Source organism: Mustela nivalis (assembly GCF_964662115.1).
Source record: "Mustela nivalis genome assembly, chromosome: 2".
Lineage (NCBI taxonomy): Eukaryota > Metazoa > Chordata > Mammalia > Carnivora > Mustelidae > Mustela > Mustela nivalis.
This window is the reverse complement of record NC_139021.1, coordinates 40,721,064-40,742,652: the sequence shown is the minus strand read 5'-3', so window position 1 is coordinate 40,742,652 and position 21,589 is coordinate 40,721,064. Positions and strand designations below refer to the sequence as shown.

Below are 21,589 nucleotides of genomic sequence, written 5' to 3'. Positions count from 1 at the left end.
AATATTTTTACCTGATTTGGTTGTTGTGAGAATCACATGAGATATGTATAGTGTCAGTTTAATAAATAAAGCTACTTTATTATTGTTATTTATGTTTATAAAGAGAAAGATCTCCCTTCTGCTCTCTCTCTCATCAACTCGATGGGCCACACCATAGAGGAAGTGCCAATGGTTTTGGGGGGATGCCTTTCAGAATGAGTCAAAATATTGTTTGCAGAAACGGATGCCGATTCAAATTAGATTCTAAAGCAGGGATACAGACTCGAACCAGAAAGGGATGTCCTATTACCGGGAGCAGTTCTATTTTGGAAATGTTATTCTTCCCTCTAACGTCAGTGTAATTGATGGATACCCTCACCCAACCTCTTTCCCAAGCTCTAAGCATGAGTAAGTACTACTGGTTGTCAAAGTTCAACCAGGGTGAACTGGTTGACTCCGTGCCTGGCTGGCTCCGTTGGAAGAGCTTGTGACTCTTGATCTCTGGGTCCTAAGTTTGAGTCTCACGTTGGGTGTAGAGATTACTGCAAAAAATAAATAAACTTAAAAAAATAATAATAAAGTGCACATAGTATTAACAAAAGCAACCATAAAGTGACCATTAATCGAGAGTCTAGAAATTTAAAAAAAGAAAGCTGTTGCCTATTTGAAATAAATAATACAGGGAAGCATTTTAAGTACATAGTCTATAGTGGTAATCACCGAGGCTCTGGGAAACATCATAGATGTATTTGAGATTTCAGCTAAAGAATATATAATTTATTGCATCCTTCCAATTCAATTTGAAAAAAGGAACAAGACTAAAGTAGGCTTGGACCTTTGGCCGTGTGAGTCAGGGCAGCCTTAGTGGTGCTGTGCTGAGATGCCTCAAAGCCTTATTAAAAGTGTTTGGATCCCCATGAAACCCCACTATACCCAAGTTTAGCATGAGATTTGGGTAAGAATGAGGCTGATGGGCTTCAAGGTTTATAAAATGAGGAGTGTTGATTAAAAAAAATCAAGCTTTGAAAACTTCAAGTCCTGCACTTGTGCACGGTGACTTTTTTTTTTTTTTTTAATTTTTATTATTTGACAGAGAGAGACACAGTGGGAGAGGTAGAAGACGACTCCCTGCTGAGCAGGGAGCCCATTGAAGGGCTCCATTCCAGAACCCTGGGATCATGATCTGAGCCGAAGGCAGATGCCCAACAACTGAGCCCCTGCACAGTGATCTTTAACCAGCTTTACTTGGAGTGCACACCCGATGGAATGTCAGCCTGGCTGGAAATTTCAGCAAGTTCTGTTGGATGGGGACATGGAGCATCGCTGCAGCCTTGTAGAAGTGTTGTTTCCTTTGTGGTACAGATACATGTACCTGTGAGATGCACTTTCACCAAAGAAAAAAGATTGAGGTAGGCAATATTAGTAAATGCATGTTAGTTGCAAATGAGGTTATAAGAACAGAAAATAGCAGAAAGTGGGTAGATGCCTCTAGGAAGCAGGAATCAGAATTCAGGGGAGAGACAGGTAACTACAGTTTTTTATTATAAAACATGTAGAATAATTAGACTTATAAGATGACATGCTTATACTACTTTAAGTAAATATATGTTAATTTTATTTTTAAGATTTATTTATTTGAGAGAGAGCATGCACAAGAGCATGAGTGGGGGGAGGGGCAGAGGGGCAGAATCTCAAGCAGAGTCCCTGTTGAGAGCAGAGCCCAATCCCATTACCTATAAGATCACGACCTAAGCTAAAATCAGGAGTCAATGGCCCAACTGATGGAGCCACCCAGGTACCCAAATACATATGAATTTTAAAAATACAAGTGAGTCTCAGGGAAATCAATTTGTTAATAATTTTTGGAAGGGATCAAGGCAGTGGCTTCAAAATTCTGATATATATATATTTTTTCCAATGGGAGACTGAATGAGACAAAAAAAGGACAACGTGGAGGGGTGCCTGCCTGGCTCAGTCAGTGGAGTGTATGACTCTTGATCACAGGGTTTTAAGTTCAAGCCCCATGTTGGGTGTAGAGATTACTAAAAAATAAAACCTTTAAACACCACTCCTGTCAACACACCTTGACTAAAAAGATAAGCTTTGCTGCTGTGCTTCCCTCTCTAACTGGATTTTGGGATAGGCAGGGATGTACTCCTGGGCAAAGAGCGGGAGGCCAGGAATAAGGAAGGAGGAATTCTCTGGGTGGAATCATTTCCTGTATGCCAAATGAAGTACATCTGTAGTTCTCAAGGAGAAGGTGTATCTTGTCCGATTCATGGAGAATTTCTCTATATGTAATTTTTCTGTATATTTCCCTATGACATGATAGTAAAGTCTTGATTAAATGTTTCAGCCTGCCTTGATGGTGTCTTTAGTCTAAGCTAACTAAGGTCAGAGGGTTAGGCCTTGGTGGTTGTCTGAAGAGACCCCCTCCCCACCTGGAGACTGCTCTAGAATAGTAAACTTTCTAGTTCTCAGGTTTGTTTTCTTTAAGGAAGATACTTCTTTATGCATTTCTTCTCCCCTGAAAACCAATGACATATACATTGTCATCACACCCATTTTTACAGGTGAAAAACTGAATTCTTATGAAGTTAAGGGACGCATTCAAGGCCATGAGGTAGCAAATGGCAAGACTGATTAATAAATCCATACTTTATCCAGACCATCCATAATAATTGCTATAATAAAGGTTCAGACCAGCAATTTGTTTAAATATGTGGTGCACACAGTAATCCACAGAAAATTATAATGCATTTAGTTATCTTGACCATCACCTCCCCTTACCTTCAGAGAGGTTGGATTTGTCCAGGGAGTAGAAAATGTGATCTCTTTGGCAACCACATCTAAAACAACGAACAAGAAATATCAATGGATTGTGGCAGCCTCAGAACACAGGATTTTACGCTGATTAGCTTTTTTTTTTTTTTTTTAAAGATTTTATTTATTTATTTGACAGAGACAGAGAGAGGGCACAAGCAGGCAGAGGGAGAGAGAGAAGCAGGCTCCCCACCAAGCAAGGAGTCCCATGTGGGACTCAATCCCAGGACCCCAGGATCATGACCTGAGCTAAAGGCAGCCGCTTAACCAACTGAATCATCCAGGCGTCCCCATTCATTCACTTTAAAAAAATAAGTTGATCACAGGGCGCCTGGGTGGCTCAGTGGGTTAAGCCGCTGCCTTCAGCTCAGGTCATGATCTCAGGGTCCTGGGATCGAGTCCTGCATCGGGCTCTCTGCTCGGTGGAGAGCCTGCTTCCCCCTCTCTCTCTCTGCCTGCCTCTCTGTCTACTTGTGATCTCTCTCTCTGTCAAATAAATAAATAAATAATATTAAATTAAAAAAAGTTGATCTAATTCTCATTCACCTTTTTCAAGTGTACGATTCATCCTTTTCAAATGTACGACTCAGTGGTTTTTAGTATATTCACCACTAACCATCTCCACTCTAATTCAAGAACATTCAATTCACTTTATTACTAAAGTTGATTTAACAAAAAAGTTCAATATAAAAAGGGCACATGACCTGGTTTTATTTTTGCAGTAAAATGGGTGCTATGTAGAGGGAACTTGTAGCAGCAGCTGATTTCTTCTAATGAACACACCTATTGCTTATACCTGTTCCAAGGCTTCTAATACAATAATATTATTTCATTGTATTACCACTATTCCAATATTCTTGTTCCCCCATGAGTTGCCATTGCCACACTTACATCACAAGATTTATAAAGGGGTCAAATCCCCACAATATTCATTGGACATGTCTACCACCATTTAATCTCAATGATAATTTCTTATCCATAAATTTTTTTCAACTTAGGAGGGTGAGCTTTGCTCATGATGACTATTCAGAATTTAAAGACCCATACTTCGATTTACTTTTTAAATCTTTTTTAAAGAGATTTATTTGTCAGATACAGAAGGCACAAGCAGGGGGAGCAGCAGACAAGAGGGGGGAGCAGCAGACAAGAGGGAGAAGCAGGCTCCCTACTGAGCAGGGAGCGTGACATGTGGCTTGATCCTAGGACCCTGGGATTATGACCCTAGCAGAAGGCAGATGCTTAATGAGCGAGGCATCCCTTAAAAACTCTTTTCTTACGGGTATAAGAGAATAGCTGGGTATGTGTGTGCAATTGAGAACTCCAAGAAAGATCTAGAGATCTCAAACAAAACTGGAGCCAACAAATGTAGTGCTACTACTATAGTCTTTAAAAAGGAAACTGCATAACTTATAAGAAAGTGCCATAGAGCAGTGCCTGGGTGCTTGGTCAGTTAGGTATCTGAATCTTGGTTTCAGTTGAGGTCATAATCTCACTATTGTGAGATCAAGCCCCACTTTGGGCTCCACAGTTGGCAGCGTTGGCTTCAGATTCTCTCTCTCCCTCTGCTTCTCTGCGCCCACCCTCCCCTGCACCTGCACACCCTCTCTCTTTAAAACAAACAAATAAATATCTTTTAAAAAAAAATTGACATAGAGATACCATTGTGTTAATGGTCAGGCCATGGTAGAGACATCTGAATTTTGTCCAGTTCAAGAGTTGTTCTCTAAAAGTGACAAAAAGAAAAGGGTCCAAGGAGTGTAATGAAGATAATTAAAAGTAGAAAAGGTTCACAACAAAAGCTTCAGGATCTTGCAGTAATTTAGTCTAGGAAAGTTATTTAAGTACAACTTTAAAGGACTCAAGAGGATTATTATACCAAAAAATGTGATGACCTTTATTTATTTCCTTCTTTCAGCAAGGAAAAGACAAAGAAAATTGATTCATTCTAAAGGAAGAAGGGTTAGATTAGCATAGAAAATCACCAGACAGAGCCTTGTTAAAAACCAAATGGTGGTGGCAGCAAAAAGTCCTCTAAAATTTTTTTAAAAGCTTCTAAAAGTTGCAAAGATTAGTTTAAAAAATTCCTTCACTCAGATTCACCAATGTTAACATTTTGCCACATTTGCTTTATTTTCTCTCATATATATATATATGCATTTATATATTTATAATCATTTGAGAGCAGAATTATATAGATAATTTCCTTTATTCCTAAACAGTGGGTATTTCCTAACACAAAGGATATTCTCCTGCCAAACCACAGTAATATAAAAATCAGGAAATTAACACTAAGACAATGCTATTATTTAATCTACAGACCTTACTCAAAATTTTTTTTAAAAGATTTTATTTATTTATTTGACAGAGAGAAATCACAAGTAGATGGAGAGGCAGGCAGAGAGAGAGAGAGAGGGAAGCAAGCTCCCTGCTGAGCAGAGAGCCCAATGTGGGACTCGATCCCAGGACCCTGAGATCATGACCTGAGCCGAAGGCAGCGGCTTAACCCACTGAGCCACCCAGGCACCCTCAAATTTTCCTATTATCTCAACAATGCCCATTTTTTTTAAAAAAAGATCTTATTTACTTATTTGAGAGAGAAAGAGAGTGCGCACAAGCAGGGTGAGGGGCAGAGGGAGAAGCAGACTCCCCACTGAGCAGGGTTCGGAATTAGGGGCTCCATCCCAGGGCCCTGGGATGAAGACCTGAGCAAAAGGCAAAGGCTGCACCCACTGAGCCACCAAGGCACGCCTCAATAATGTCCATTAAAGGGGGGGGGGGTAAAAGTTCCAGGTCCAGGATTCATGCATGCTGCATTTAGTGGTCAGGTCTCATAAAGTCCTTTCCTATAGAACAGTTCTTCAGTCTTTGTCCTTCATAACCTTAATTTTCATGAATACAGGCCAGATATTCTAGGTCTCAGCTGCTAAGCACGCCCACACACACAAAAAGATTCTCATTTGTTAGGGGAGTTTTATGTGTGATCTTGAATGAAGATCATAGGTAGAGTGACCCACACCCTTCAAGGTCCCTCCCAGAATTATTACTGTGTGCATCACATATTTAAATGTTAGAATTATTCTAAATGGTGGGATAGACAATAAATCATTTTTGTATTCAGAACTGCAGTGTTGCATAGACCCCCCCCCTTGGCATTCTTGCATTTTACGAGTTTATTTAACAAAAGTAGGTTTATCCGTCGAAGAATTAGCACCTCTCTTTTTTAACACTTGAAACTTAAATTACCTGTAGACTCCCATTTTCAGAATTTCGCCTTCTCAGTGATGAACTCTGCCCTCGCTAGGAAACAAGAGCTGCAAAAATGGGTGGGTGTTACTCATTAAAATCTTTCAACAAATATTTGTTGAGTGCCTAGTGTACGTCCGGCTCTGTTCCAACCCTGGGAATACGTTACGGAACAAAACAAAATCCCTGTCCTTGTAACCTAGTTGCACACATTCAAATTTAAATGAAAAACCTCAGAACCCGGGGATCCGACTTCCTTAAACAGGAAGACGAATCTCTGAAAAGGAGCGGCTCTGGGATTGGATTCTCACAGGGACAGCGCCGCGGGATCCCTGATAAACGAGCGGAAAATAAAGTTCTCGGTTGATCCAAACGCACTACGCAAATGATTAATCCAAGTACCAGAGGCCACAGAGGACCGGCGACGCAGGACTTCCCGAGCGGCTGTAACCACTTTCTCAGCCACCGTCGGCCGCCGGGCGTGGGCCCTCCTCGCAGTCGTCGCGAGCGCTCAACCTGCCGGGCGTGGGCCACCACGTAGCCGAGCCCCGCGTCCCCGCCAGGCGGAACCTCCAGGCCCAGGCAAATCCAAGCACCTGGGAACCGCGCTCCGCGAACGCCCCGCGGGGAGGCGGCTCCGGGGAACCGGCTCCTCCGGGCGGCCTCGCCCACTGCAATGCAATCTGGGTGGTTTTTCCAGGTCCCTCCCAACCTCACTCCGCGCCCAGTCCCTGCCCCCGCGGCGCCTGCGGGCGGGGGAGCGTCGCACGCGGACCGGGGGTGGGGGACGAGGCGGCCGCTGGACCGCGGGGGGCCCCTTTCCCACCCTGCATCCCGAAGCCCGGGTGCGGAAAGCACGCGCCGCTGGAGCTCGAGCTGCAGACGGGGATGGTACCGAGCACCCTCGTGGTACCTTGAGCGCTGCCCGGCCCCGCCAGAGCCCTGCCTCCGCCCGCTCTCCCGGGACGCGAGCTGCTACCTGCGCCGCCGGCCGCAGCGCCTCCGCCCGCACGGTCCTGCCGAGAAGCGCCGCGGCTCGGCCCTGGGCTCCTCCAACTCCGCCCCGCCCCCTCCCGCCGCCCGAATCCTCAGCGGCTGCCGGCTCCGCGGGCGCTCGCTCCTGGTGGGGCAAGCGCGATCCTCATCCTCCCCAGACGCGCATCCCGACAGGTTCTCAAGATTCGCACCCGGCTGGGTTCCTTGCGGGGTGTGTGCTTGCCTGATTTCACACCATGAATATAAAGGGTGGATACCTGGGGCCCGACTAGTAATACCTCAGACGGATTTCGGTTTCCGAGAGTAGATAAGTTGGAAACCTAAAACTCGAGGAAACGTCACCTCTGGAGCTTTTCTCACACACGTCTAAAGGCCCTACCACGTCACCTTCCGACCTGGTGTCTGGGGGGGGGGGGGAGGTCATGGTGGGCGTCTAAGCCTCGGTGCAGACATAGCTTAGCTAGAGGAGGGGGAGTGCTTGCGGGTTGGCCAAATAGACACAGAAGTACAAAGGAAACGGTGTGAGTAGGGGGCGTGGGGTCAGAGCGGGAACTGAGGAAAACATTGGCTTTGGCCAGCTGAGGAAAGCGTTAGTGTGTACGTTTTCTTCAGAGCCTCGGGCAAACCAAAGGAAGTGGGCCCAGCCATGGAGAAGGTTCTAGTCCCCAACTAGCAGCCAGGACCGAACAAGACATAGCAATGTAAGGGAGTAGTTGGGAGACAAGGAAGTGGGGTCCATTGTGCCTCAATTTCCTCGTAGCGCGCCGCACCTGCGTCTTTGAGCGAAAGTTGGCGGCTGAGTGGGATCCCCGGGCGCCCGGCTCTGTCTCCTGAACGTGGGCAGCGTCCCGGGGTTTGGAGCAGCGAGCGTGCGCCTGGGCTTTGGAGCAGCGAGCGTGCGCCTGGGCTCCGGCCCGGCGAGGGGGAGGGCCCACGGGGTTTCGCTTACAGTTTGCACTTAAAGGTGTGCTGGGGTCGGGAGCGGTTTTTCCGGTGTTTGGCAACTGCTCCCGCCACCGCCCGGCTGCCGTTGGCCGGTAGCTACCCCCGCGATTCGCCCTCCCCGGGCGCCGCGCCCTGAGTAGCTCCGCACCCAGGGCTTCACCTCTGGCCTCCTTTCGCTTCCCGGCGCCAGGCCTTTTCCCTTGACCCTTTAAAAGAACCTTCGGCGTCGCTCCCCACAGCCGGCGTTTTTCCCTGCCCCTCCATCCCTCTCCATTACCTTCAAAGAAGGGGTGACCCCCCAGCCCACCACCACCAGCGACTCCCTCACTGCCCTCCGCGCCTTTCACCCCTCACCCTTTCCCCGTCCGGCCTGGGCTACCCTTCAGGTGGCAACCGCCTCTTCCCCGCCCCTCACGTCTCCCCCTCCTTCTTTCTCGCCCTCTCCTCTCCATTCATCCAGCCATTGTCTCCCGCCCCCTCCTCCCCTTTCCCCAGGCGGCCTCCTCCCCCACCGCTGCCACGTCGTGGTTTGAAGGAGCCAATGGGCCGGCGCCGCCAGGTGTCTCTTACCTGCACCACGTGGGGGAGGGGGAAGGGGCGGGCAGGTAGAGCCACATCCCAAAACAGAAAAGCTTTCAGCCATTGCGCGCTCCACCCGGGGTGCAGCCCTGCTCCTGGCTTTTTGCATAGACGCACCGGCCATTGAATACAAAAAGGGCAGGCCTCCGGCGCCCTCCTTCCCACCCCCCTTGCAGCCCAGGGTGGGGAGCACCGGCCAGGTGTGGGCTTGGGTGGTAGGTTGCCGCCTTTTGCAGCAGCAGCGGCGGCGAGGAGGGGGGGTGGTGGGCACCCTTTCTTTTTCTCTTAGAAGAGGTTTTTAGCACAGGTTTTCTCGTTCTCACTTCCATCCCACTTCACCGCCTCCCAACCCCCCTCTCCCCCTCCCCACCTATCGTCATGACGGCGTCTCCGGATTACTTGGTGGTGCTTTTTGGGATCACTGCTGGGGCCACCGGGGCCAAGCTGGGCTCGGATGAGAAGGAGCTGATCCTGCTGTTGTGGAAAGTCGTGGATCTGGCCAACAAGAAGGTATTTCTCCAGGTTCCTGTCCAAATGATAGGAATGGGGCAAGAAGTTTGTTGTAGAAGTTTGGGGAGTCGGTAAATAAGTGTTCTTGTTTGGCCACTTGTGAGGCTGGACCCGAGGCCTACGGAATCCAGAGTAAAACCAAACGCGGTGGCCACCGGCTTTGGAACCGTTTCACTAATCCGAAATCTGGCTCAGGTGGGGAGGCCCGGCGCAGCCGAGCCAGGTTCTCTGCCCGTCCGGGGACGCCCGGCGGAGCCGGAGTGGAATCCCTGGAGCCCGGGTTCCCACTTCCAGGGCCTTTCTGACCTGATCCGGGTGGGGGTGGGGCCGGAGGCTGGGCCGTGCCGACCTCTCTGCCACTGGAGCCGCTCGCTACAAGTGAGCTTTGATTCTGCGGCCAGACCCCACGAGGGGCGCCGGCCGCCGGGGCAGGGAGCGAGGGAGGAGGGGGAATATGGAGGCTTCCAAATTGAGGAAGGGGAAAACTGACCCCAGCTTCTTTCCCCTCTGGAGGTGGGACAGTTGCATGAAGTACTAGTTAGACCGGATCAGTTGGAGCTGACGGAGGATTGTAAAGAAGAAACTAAGATCGACGCGGAAAGTCTGTCCTCTGCTCCGCAGCTGGACCAAGCCCTCCGACAGGTGACAGCCCTGGGCCGTGCCGCCCACCCTTATGCAGGCCGCTCAGGTGTCCCCCACCCCACCCCACAAGGCAGCCATACCAGGTCCCACGCCCTTGCCGGCGGGTCCACGGGCATCCCTGGGCAGGGTGGCGAGACGCGCGGCCGCGTGGGTGGAAACCCGGCCTGGAGGCCCGGGTGGACCTTTTGGGAGGCGGTCGCTGCTTCTCCAAGCTTCCCAGCGCCTAGTTCGTGGGCCTAAAGTTCCTAGTTCTCGAGATATTCCTGGGGTCTCGGAATCAGTCGGGTTTTACCAATTGAATGATAAGCGGAGTTTGAATCCTAGCGCCCCAATCCCCAGGGCTAGACCCCAGACGCTCCTGTTCTTTGAGGGGGTTTGGGTCTGTGGTTCAGCCTTAGGACAGAGGGCGCTGTGGCTGCGGTGTAGAGGAGCGGGTGGTCCCCGCGCGGCGTACCAGAGGTGGCCCAGTTTGGTGGGGGACCTGAGGGAGTCTACTTGGTTTCAGGCTTCTGGACTCGGACAAGCCGGGTTCTGGTTGCCTTCTTTGTTCTTCAGTGGCCTTGGTCGTAGCGCAGGGGAGGGTTTGCAGGCCGGAACATGTAGAACTGCTCGTTGGGTCACTGTGAAACTGGTGGAATCCACTTAATGGAATTGAGGTGACCCCAAAACCGGCTGCTTCGTGGTTCTGACGGGTACTGGATCAGGGGTAGAGCGGGGCGCTACACACCTGTGCAGGTGAGAGTCAGAGCTTTCAAGGCCCTGCCCTAGCACGCAAAGTGCGAATTAATAGGGGTAGGTTACCATTTTGGGGGTTCTGTTCCAGGAAACGTGTTGCCAGACTTTCCAGAGGTCCTTATACCCATTAACCACATTTGTTTATCATAAACTGGCATCTTTCTTAATCTCAACACATCCAAACATAAAGTAACACCAGGGAATGATGTAATCTGAAGGCAACCTGCTGATGAAATGAGACCCGACTTAAAAAGTCTTGAATGTGGATTTATTGCAAAAATAGAAGAGGGGATGGAAGGAAGAATGTATATACTAAATTCTTCTGTCTGTGAAATGTGGGTTGATTGGAAAGCTTTCCTGTATAAAGGAGTCTAGATAGGAGCCTTTCTAACATTGCTTCAGCACTGGTGTCCCTTTATATGGCCTTTTGGTTTTACGTGGTTATCAACACGTGGGGCCACTTTGCCAGAGTTTGGAATTCCTGCATCAGTTGCCTCCCTGTGTCTTGTTTTCAGTTTAACCAGTCAGTAAGCAATGAACTGAATATTGGGGTTGGAACCTCCTTCTGTCTCTGTACTGATGGGCAGCTGCATGTCAGGCAAATCCTGCATCCTGAGGCTTCCAAGAAGGTAAGAGTGCTGGCTTCTCGGAGAATGATTGGATCTTTGGTGGTGACTGGAGGCTGCCTTTTTTTTTTTTCCTTTTTTTAATGGTTTATCCAAGTTTCTCCATTTTTAAAAAAAGATGCCTGTTGGGAGTTACTATTTGATGGCAGAGTTTCAGCTTGAGAAGATGACAAAGAATGGGTGGTGATGGTTTCACAACAATGTGAAAGTACTTAATGCCACTGAACTGTACACTTACTGTTAAAATGGTAAATACCATGCTATGTGTATTTTACCACAAAAAAGAAAATTCATGACCCTTCAGTAGAGGTGTTTGACATAGCAGTAATTTTATAGGTACTCTCTGATGACTTAATAAAAGTTTCTCTTTTTGTTTAAGTTTTTGAGATGGTTAACATTCTTACTTTTCCAAAGTATATTAGCTGAATTTTTGACTTTTAAATGAATAGCAGTAAGCAGGAGAAAACATTTACTTTTAAATTTTAAGACATTGTGGTATTTTCATCTGTGTGGAAAATGCTTTATCTTAGAAAGGAAGGAGCAAAGAATAAGGTTGAATTAAACCCTTTTAATTGTAACTGATTTCATTTAAGAGCTTTGTACTGTGTAAAGAGAGCCATATAACTAGTGAAACATTAATTACAGCATACTGCACTTTGACTTAAAGTAAATGTTCAAAACTGATTAAATTTTGTATCATAACAGTAGGTTCAGCCTCATCTTTTATCTTTGCTGGTCTTTCTGCGACGGAAAAGCATATGGGGGTGAGAAAAATATAGCCTAACTATAGATGCGTGATTTCTCTCCCTGGGAAGAATACTGAGGGGCTGAGGGAAAATGGAGAGTATAGAGGGCAGACCCAATGTAGCCAATCATTGCTAATATAGTTGATCTTATCAACTTAATTAGTTTGAGCTGTAACTTTTTATTGTGGTAGGCAAATACTGAACTTGAAAAGATGAAGTGAAATATTTTTTTAAAGAAAGTAGATGGGGCAAGTTTTCAAAGAAAGATTTAGACTGACATTGATGTCACAAGTATAGTGGCTAGGCAGTGCAAATTTTTCTTTTTACCTCACTAGGGAAGAAATGGAAAGATACAGATTAAATATGTAATGACAGTTTCAAAAGTCTGAAAGAGAAATTCAAGTTCCTCTATCAGTCGAGAAACCACTCCTTTTGTAGCAACTTTAGTAATTATTCAATTAAAAAGGGGCAGTGGTTTTCATTAATAGATGCTAGACCAATTGCTACACCCTTGATCCAGAAATAGATATATGAGGATATTTTTCTTCCCCTCAAACTCCTATAGAGAGGGATAAAACTTAATCCTTTTTCTGTTGTGCTGAGGGAAAACAGCTGTTTTATTTCAGATAGACTGCTTTAAATGTGGGAAAACCTCCAGAGAATAATTGAGACATTTTTCTGAGTCATTTCTGCTGGGATTTAGATAAAGAAACCTAAAAACAATTAATATTCTTAAACTAATTTAGTATCATAAGGTAATTCTATTTATTAAGAAAAAATAGAGAAAATCATAAAATAATCTTGCCATTCAGAAAACTATATTGAAGTGTTTTTCTCTAATATGAATATATTTGAAAATATTCTTCCAGGTACTTGTAGAAAAGCCCATTTTTACTAAGAGCACTCATACCACACTTTTTAGCCTACTTTATAGTTTAGTGTAACAACAGTATCTTTTTTTAAATTTTTTATTTTTTATAAACATATATTTTTATCCCCAGGGGTACAGGTCTGTGAATCGCCAGGTTTACACACTTCACAGCACTCACCATAGCACATACCCTCCCCAGTGTCCATAACCCCACCCCCCTTCTCCCAACCCCCTTCCCAGCAACCCTCAGTTTGTTTTGTGAGATTAAGAGTCACTTATGGTTTGTCTCTCTCCAATCCCATCTTACAACAGTATCTTTTTTAAGACTTAAATGTTCTGTATTTTAAGTGAATACAACTATTAAATCTTTTATTTTTGAACATGTAAGTTATTCTCATCATAATTAGCTTTTAAATGAACATTCTTGTAGGTAATCTTGATTCACCATTTTCTTAGTAACTGTTTAAAAAACTGACCGTGTACAACGATACCTATTTTATTTATTTATTTTTGAAAGATTTTGTAGTAATTCCTACACACAACGTGGGGCTAGAACTCAACAACCCTGAGATCAAGAGTCACATGCTTTACTGACTGAGCCAGCTGGTGCCCTGATACCTATTTTAAATACAGGAGGAGCAGGTCTCTATCTAGTAGAATCCAGTTAGGAAATCAGGATAGAAAGAGTTATCATTGCATAAATGTTATATAGGTTGCAAACATTAAAAAGTCTTTATTTCCTTGACTTTCTAATGTGTAAATGAGTAGAAATTCCCAGTGAGTGAAGAGAAACTATTTTGAGATTGTAAGAAAAATCCAAGTTCAGTTTTTTTTTTTTTTAAGATTTTATTTATTTGACAGATCACAAGTAGGCAGAGAGGCAGGCAGAGAGTAGGGGAAGCAGGCTCCCTGCTGAGCAGAGAGCCCGATGTGGGGCTCAATCCTAGGACCCTGGGATCATGACCCAAGCGGAAAGCAGAGGCTTTAACCCGCTGAGCCACCCAGGCGCCCCCCTAAGTTCAGTTTTTAAAAAATCATCTTTCAAAGCTATTCAATGTGGGTTTCCCTGCCCCAGGGGAAACAAAAACATAATAGTGTATACTATTTTCCCAGACCGTTGAACTAGCTTAATAACCACAAGAGTGGTGCTAGTAGCTAAGAACAGCAGGTAACTTTCTCCCATGCTCTTGAGATTTGTGATTTTTCTTTTCTTTCCTTTAAAAAAAAGAGTCTAATTTGAGTTCTCAGGTATAGTCAGAATCCAGGAAAACTTGGCACTATAACTTGGCACAAAAATCATCCTTTTTAGGCAGTCAGGAATTTATTATCTTACTCTGATTTCAATACAGAAAATATTTATTATATGAAACCAGTATTTAAAAATACTGTGTTTTGTAGCTGAGTCCTATGTCTAGGTAGATATTGTAAAAGGGCTAATACTGCTGCCTGAAAATACTGGTGGTCTGAAATGATTATGGTTGAAAAGAGTGTAGTTTTATCACTCAGAAAATACATGACAGCCTGAATGTACTATAACTTCAAAAGTGTTTTAAATGAGCGCATATGGAACACAAATGTAATCTGTTACCTTAAAATAAGGTATTTTTTCCATGACACTTGTCTATAGGATGTAATACTGTACCAGAAAATAAAGTCACTTTTATATTTGATTTAAAAAATTCAGTTGTGGTAAAATATACTGCCATTAAGTTCTTAGGTTTCTAGTTATTAGAGAAGCATTAAACTAAATTCATCTAGTTAACAGTGTCTACTTTTGTCCTTCCTCAGAATGTATTATTGCCTGAATGCTTCTATTCCTTTTTTGACCTTCGAAAAGAATTCAAGAAGTGTTGTCCTGGTTCACCTGATATTGATAAACTGGATGTTGCAGCAATGACAGAATGTATCCTTTAAGTGATTACCCAAGAATCATTTAAAAAGGTAGCTCTAGATAAAATGGCAATTCAAGAAAGTATAAAGTATTTTTTTTTTTAAAGATTTTATTTATTTATTTGACAGACAGAGACCACAAGTAAGCAGAGAGGCAGGCAGAGAGAGAGGAGGAAGCAGGCTCCCTGTTGAGCAGAGAACCCGATGTGGGGCTCGATCCCAGGACACTGGGATCATGACCTGAGCTGAAGGCAGAGGCTTTAACCCACTGAGCCACCCAGGCGCCCCATGTATAAAGTATTTTTAAAAAGATTTACTTACTTGAGAGCAAGAGCTTGCGAGCATGGGAGTGGGGGGGAGGGGCAGAGGGAGAGAATCTTCAGCAGACTACCTACAGAGCAGGGAGCCTACAAGGCTTAATTCCATGACCATGACATGAACTACACCGAAACCAGGAGTTGGAGGTTCAACCAACTGAGCCACTCAGGCACATCTAAATTTTTTTTTTTTTAAGATTTATTTTTAATTAAAAGACATTTATTTGAGAGAGCGTGTGTGAGCAGGGGTAGGAGCAGAGAAAGAAGGCAAGAGAGGATCTCAGGCCGACTCCAGACTGAGTGCAGAGCCAGATGTAGGGCTGCATCTCACAACCCCGAGATGATGACCTAAGTTGAGATCAAGAGTCATTCGCTTAACCCACTGAGCCACCCAGGCACCCCACCCCTAAAATACTTCTAACTTTGTTAGGGTATGAATGAAATTTGCTTTTCCAAAATTTGTTTATTTTACTAGAAAGACCTAATTGTATAATTAGAGGCAAGTTTCTTGAAGTTATGATTTACTGAATTTGAGTACTGATTTAGTTAGATGGACCTAGAATTGGAGTTTTATGAGCTGAGCACATCTAAAATAGAATTCAGGTTCACATTATTGGAAGTGTCTGGATTTTTTTGGTTGAAGAATTGTAAGATTACCTTTTAAATTTATTTATTTGGCAGTATGTGTGAAAGAGAGCACAAGCAGTGGGGAGGGTTAGAGGGAAAAGCAGGCTCCCTGCAGAGCAGGGAGTCTGATGGGGGACTCAATCCCAGGACCCTGGGATCATGACCTGACCCGAAGGCAGATGCTTAACTGCTTGAGCCACCCAGATACCCCTTTACAAACATTGGTACCCCTTTTAACCCTCTTGGGTTTCTCAAATACATCTGAGATTGTGGTGATGATAGTAAGTCATCTTTTGAGATGATAAAATGATGTTGGGACTTTACCCCCCAAATTCTTTCATTACCAAGATTGTATCCTTGATGCACTATGTATTGTAAAAGTTTTATAATCACAAATCTTGTAGTCATGACTGACCCATCATTTTCATCCAGTAAGACTTTAAAGTGCTAACTAATAAGTAGTCATGTGCTAACATCAGATGTGAAATTGAGTAATAGAAGAGTTGGGCAACTGACCCAAAGTCACTATGAGAGCCAACTTGAAGTCAGATTTAAGTTACTTTCAGGAACTTAATGGGCCGTAGATGTTTATTCTTTTTCTTTTCTCATTCTTTTCAAGAGCTAAAGCCTGATTCTTGTTTTATTTCAAAATTTCCCTTCCAGGGTGCCTGGGTGGCTCAGTGGGTTAAGCAGCTGCCTTCAGCTCAGGTCATGATCTCAGGGTCCTGGGATCGAGTCCCGCATCGGGCTCTCTGCTCAGCAGGGAGCCTGCTTCCTCCTCTCTCTCTCTGCCTGCCTCTATGCCTACTTGTGATCTCTCTCGGTCAAATAAATAAAATCTTTAAAAAAAGAAAAAAATTTTCCCTTCCAGATTGGAAAATGTTTGCATGTTTTTCCTAACCCCTTATAAGCAGGGAAAACCCATTGTATCTCCCTTCTTTCTAGAAGTAGTTAGCTAGAAATTTGCTTTCCTGTTCCCACTAGTACTGGGAGGTAGGCGTGCAGTAAGTTTATTTTGAGGGAATTCTTGGAAGAATTAAAAAATTGGGACAGCAGAAAAATTGTTACTAATTGTTGGTTTGAAAGTGGTATTAGTCTGCTAGGACTACCATAACAAATATATTAGACTATGTGGCTTAAACAACAGAATATAACTTGTTCATAGATAGGGAGTCTGGGAGTCTAAGGTAGACAAAAGAGAAAACCAAAGAAATCTGGAGGAAAAAAAAAGATGAGGGAAAGTCCAATTTATTTTATTTATTTATTTATTTATTTATTTATTTTTAAGATTTTATTTGTTTACTTGACAGAGAGAAATCACAAGTACACTGAGAGGCAGGCAGAGAGAGAGAGAGAAGGAAGCAGGCTCCCTGCTGAGCAGAGAGCCCGATGCGGGCGGGACTCGATCCCAGGACCCTGAGGTCATGACCTGAGCCAAAGGCAGCGGCCTAACCCACTGAGCCACCCAGGCACCTGGGAAAGTCTAATTTAAAGTTATCTAATTTAGAAAAAGACAATGTGAGTAAAAAAGGCAGTATATTAAGAACTGTTTATTTTTGACTATTCAGAATCCTCTTTTGGCAAAGACAATCTTCCCCTCGTGATGATAGGTCACATGCTAGTAAAAGTTTCCCTAGATACAAGCAACAGGTTCTTATGTTTGGGTTTTTCAGTTTTCTCAATGTATTGACAGTTTAGAGAGAACTTCCTAGAAATTAATGTTTTTTTTTTTCCCGTTGGTTTCTTCTTGAGACTTCATGTATATAAAATTTGGGGTTATTAGTAAACATTATCAGTGTAGTAATCTGGACTTTATACTCGGTTTGTACTTTTTTTTTTTTAAGATTTTAATTTATTTGACAGAAATCACAAGTAGGCAGAGAGGCAGGCAGAGAAAGGGGGGAAGCAGGCTCCCTGCTAAGCACAGAGCCCGAAGCGGGGCTCGATTGGTTTGTACTTTATTACCTACATACCAGTATATAGTAATTTTTTAAAATAACAAATTGAACTATCTGGCATTTAAGTGAAGAAATAGGATGCTTTGCTGATTAATTTTTGTCATTCAGGTTAATCCTAGCTCTAAAATTTATTTATTTGAGAGAGAGAGAGAGAGCGTGCATGAGCAGGGAGTAAGGGCAGAGGAAGGGAGAGGATCAGGCTCCCTGGGAGCCTGACGTGGGGCTCAATCCCAGGACCCGGGGACCATGATCCAAGCCAAAGGCAGGCGCCTAACAACTGAGCCACCCAAGTGCCCCTTGGTGGTGGTTCTTTTTTCAAGTTCCATGAAGATGAAAATCAGAAATATTTGACTATAGTAAACAAATGAATTGTGAATAAAGCTAACTTGGGCTCCATTTCAGACACAGGGCACTTGAAATATGAAGAAATTCATGGCCATTTAGTAATGCATTCATTGGAATAACTAGGGTATTTTCTATTTCTTGAAAATCTTGATTATAAAAAAAATTTAAAAAAATCTTGATTATATCCTACTTTCTTTGGGTTTATATTGGAAGAGTCTTAGGTTTGTAGTTTTTTTCCCAGTTAAGAAAGTAGAATTTTAATCTTTTTTTTTTTTTTAAGATTTTATTTATTTATTTGTCAGAGACAGAGGGAGAGCAAGCGAGCGAGCAAGCACAGGCAGACAGAGAGGCAGGCAGAGGCAGAGGAAGAAGCAGGCTCCCTGCCGAGCAAGGAGCCCGATGTGGGACTCTATCCCAGGACCCTGGGATCATGATCTGAGCCGAAGGCAGCTGCTCAACCAACTGAGCCACCCAGGCGTCCCTAGAATTTTAATCTTAACTGTTCTTATTAATGTTCTATCTGCATATTTCCTTACCGTTTAATAGGTAAGAAATCTCGTGCGCCTGGGTGGCTCAGTTGGTTAAGCGACTGCCTCTGGCTCATGTCATGATCCCAGGATCCTGGGATTGAGCCCCACAGTGGGCTCGTTGCTCAGCTGGGAGCCTGCTTCCTCCCTCTTCCTCTACCTGCTACTCCACCTGCTTGTGCTCTCTCTCTCTCTGTGAAATAAATACAATTTCAAAAAATAACAATAGGTAAGAAATCTTAAGCTTTCCCGACAGTGGTTTTTTACACTGAAGCTGTGATCAGTTATTTTATGACTCCAATTGGGAGGAAACATTATTGGCTTTACTGGGCCACCTAAGTCCTCAGGTCAAAAACAGTCATACCAGATTTGAGTATGTACTTGTCCTTATCTATACAGAGGCTTTCCACGATCTCTGAAGAGTTGTGTTCTTTCAGATCACTAAGTATTTCCCTTTCTCGTATGGAAATGACACTGAATTTGGAAACGTAAAGATGGTCATTACACATCCTTGATGGTTTTGCCAAGTAGATGGGGAGTCATTTGCTCCTGAGGGATTACCTGTCCAACAGGTAAACGAAGGGAGGGAGAGGCTCTTGCCAACCCTTGGAAAGGAACAAGTAAGGGAATACCCAGCTTCACTTTCCTGGGAAAGTTACTTGAGTTTTCTAAGCCTCACCTTTTATCTCAGGTGTTCTACATGAAAGCTTTGTAAAGTACCAGGAGCAGTGTAAATGAAAAAGTAAGACTACACTGATAAAATAAAGGGTTTAGGAATTCTTGAACACAGTGCTGGTCCTTATTTTAGCGCTTACTTCCCTCTTTTGTCTTTGCATTGGTTCTAAGACCACTTCTGGTGTTACTGTTGAACCTTTCTGAGTTCTTCAAGTTGTAGTTTTGTTACCTGCCTTTTATAGCATGCAGTCTCCGAAGAGAAGACCTCATTTTGCAGGTGAACTGTGGGTAAGCATTTTGTAAGCTTTTTATTTAGTCAGGTGAGGTGATAAGAGCATGAAAATAGGAATCAGGTCTTCTGATTTTTGGGGGGTGCACTGGGGGGGACATTATCTTAGATATTTAGAGGAAATTAATATAAGCTTTCTCCTGTGAAAAAGACATTTTGATTGTGGGACTGTTTGTATAAATGACTTCTTTTATCCATTTTTAAAAAGAGCAACCCTATTTTTTCCCCAATGGTGGATGGAATTACTTCCTCCCAGTTTCTTAACCTGTGTTTTCTTAGCTTTGTTATTTATGAACTAACTTCTTCTCATTAACCAAGACCTTGTCCATTGTGTTTACTTTGCCAAGCCTTTAATGAGAACTTTTTTTTTTTTTAAGATTTTATTTGAGAGAGAGACAGTGAGAGGAAACATAAGCAGGGGGAGTGGGAAAGGAAGAAGCAGGCCTTCCACTGAATAGGGAGTCTGATGTGGGGCTTGAACCCAGGACCCTGGGATGGTGACCTGAGCCCAAAGCAGACGCTTAATGACTTAGCCACCCGGGCATCCCTAATAAGAGCTTTTTAATAAAGCCTGGCCTTGTAGGCAAGCAGGTAAAAGGTTTGTGAATAAGTGCTTATGTGTATGCTCCAGCAGCCCCCTCACAACCAGTGGAGGAGTGTCACCCCCTTTTTACAGCTGGGGAGACTGAGACAGGTTTTAGCTAGAGGTGCCAGCACTTTAGCCAGTCATTCTCATATAAAAATTGTGCTCCTTAACTAGGGGATAATACTCTAGAATTTATAAAGCCATTTGAGGGTGAGATTGGCTATTTATAATAGATTATGTCCCTTCTAGGTTTATGTTCCCATTTCCTGAGCACATACTTGAACTGTTCAGCAAGAAAGAGGAATTAACTTCGTAAAATTTCTTATCCAGTTCCATCCATATGTGCTGTTTATTATTAGCAAATACCATTTCACTAGTGCAGTTTTCCACTGTCAGGATGAAAACAATAATCGCTAAATCACTCCTGTCCGCCCGTCCAAGGGTTAGTAGGAGTGTGTGTGTCTGTCTCACCACTTCTTTTTTTTTTTTAAAGATTTTATTTATTTATCTGACAGAGAGAAATCACAAGTAGACGGAGAGGCAGGCAGAGAGAGAGAGAGGGAAGCAGGCTCCCTGCCGAGCAGAGAGCCCGATGCGGGTCTCGATCCCAGGACCCTGAGATCATGACCTGAGCCGAAGGCAGCGGCTTAACCCACTGAGCCACCCAGGCGCCCTGTCTCACCACTTCTTGATGGGGTGAAGGATTTATGTGTGTGCATGTGCTAATACAGTGACATTTGCCTATTTTTTCCCATATATTAAAGATGGAGATGGGTGCCTGGGTGGCTCAGTGGGTTAAGCATCTGCCTTCAGCACAAGTTGTGTGTCCCAGGGTCCTGGGATTGAGCCCTGCCTTGGGTTCCCTGCTCAGCGGGGAGCCTGCTTCTGCCTCTGCCTTTCTCTCTCACTCTCATGAATAAATAAAAGCTTTAAAAAAAGAGACAAAAACCTTAACACCAGAGTGGTTAAGAACAGGAGCTTTGGAGTCAGATTTATTGGGGGTGAATTTAGTGTATCCCTCAGCTTCAGTTTCTCTATCTTAAAATGGGCATGCCTATTGTAAGGAATAATAAGATACTCTATGCAACCACTTGGCCAGTACCTGGCCGGCCATACACTTTCCTGTGATGACTATGATCCTTTGAGCTTTACCAGGTTGGGGGTGGGGGTGGGGGTCCTCAGATGAAGAAAAATAGCTTCCAAGGACTTAAAAAGGACTTGATTACTGATTTAGGAACTTATTTAAACTATTTTACACTTAAGATTTTTTTTTTTTTAACTTTGAGTGAGATTGGATATAGACCTTTTAAACATCGAGTGTGTTAGCTGTGTTAGTACAGCTAATCTTCAAGGTTAATTTTGCTTTCCATTTGTAAAATTGTATGTGTGGTTAATTCTGCACTTCCGTCCTTCTTCTGATAAACTGAAGGGGGCCTTGACAATTGCATAAACCTTCATTGCCTTGCTTAAAAAGGGGAGGGAAGTGCTGAATCCTCCTTGGTACCTTTCTGCGTATGAAAGGGATTTTAAATATCTTCAGGTGTACAGTTAAGCTAGGTTAGTAGTTGACCTTGTTAGCTAGTGGGGGGAAGAAATTATCTTTGGCATCAGGTTGGCATGATATGAGCCAAATCTGTAAATACTCTGGTTTGTGGTCTGTAATACTAGAAATACTGTATA

The 21,589-nt window shown here is 44.0% G+C and overlaps 2 protein-coding genes across 9 annotated transcripts in view; one reads left to right on the top strand and one right to left on the bottom strand.

Annotated features, from left to right (window-relative positions):
* Positions 1–1,015: 1,015 nt before the first annotated feature.
* LOC309859280 (uncharacterized protein) lies at positions 1,016–7,465 on the bottom strand (the record flags this gene model as incomplete). The annotated part of the gene is made up of 5 exons (XM_082719963.1): positions 1,016–1,363; positions 2,770–2,828; positions 6,448–6,958; positions 7,025–7,264; positions 7,320–7,465. The coding sequence occupies 4 exons, from the start codon at positions 7,463–7,465 to the stop codon at positions 2,772–2,774; spliced, it is 954 nt and encodes a 317-aa protein (XP_082576089.1). The 3' UTR covers positions 1,016–1,363; positions 2,770–2,771.
* Positions 6,952–21,589, top strand: part of ESRP1 (epithelial splicing regulatory protein 1) — a 59,246-nt gene continuing 44,608 nt past the window's right edge. For 2 of the 8 annotated variants that reach the window (XM_082722820.1, XM_082722818.1), the window contains exons 1-4: positions 7,948–9,075; positions 9,589–9,717; positions 10,968–11,081; positions 14,484–14,598. In XM_082722820.1, coding sequence (XP_082578946.1) covers positions 8,944–9,075; positions 9,589–9,717; positions 10,968–11,081; positions 14,484–14,598 — 490 coding nt within the window. In that variant the 5' untranslated portion in view covers positions 7,948–8,943. Of the gene's footprint in view, positions 9,076–9,588; positions 9,718–10,967; positions 11,082–14,483; positions 14,599–21,589 lie in introns of all 8 variants that reach the window. The other 6 variants (XM_082722821.1, XM_082722819.1, XM_082722816.1 and 3 more) reach the window with 5 other exon arrangements.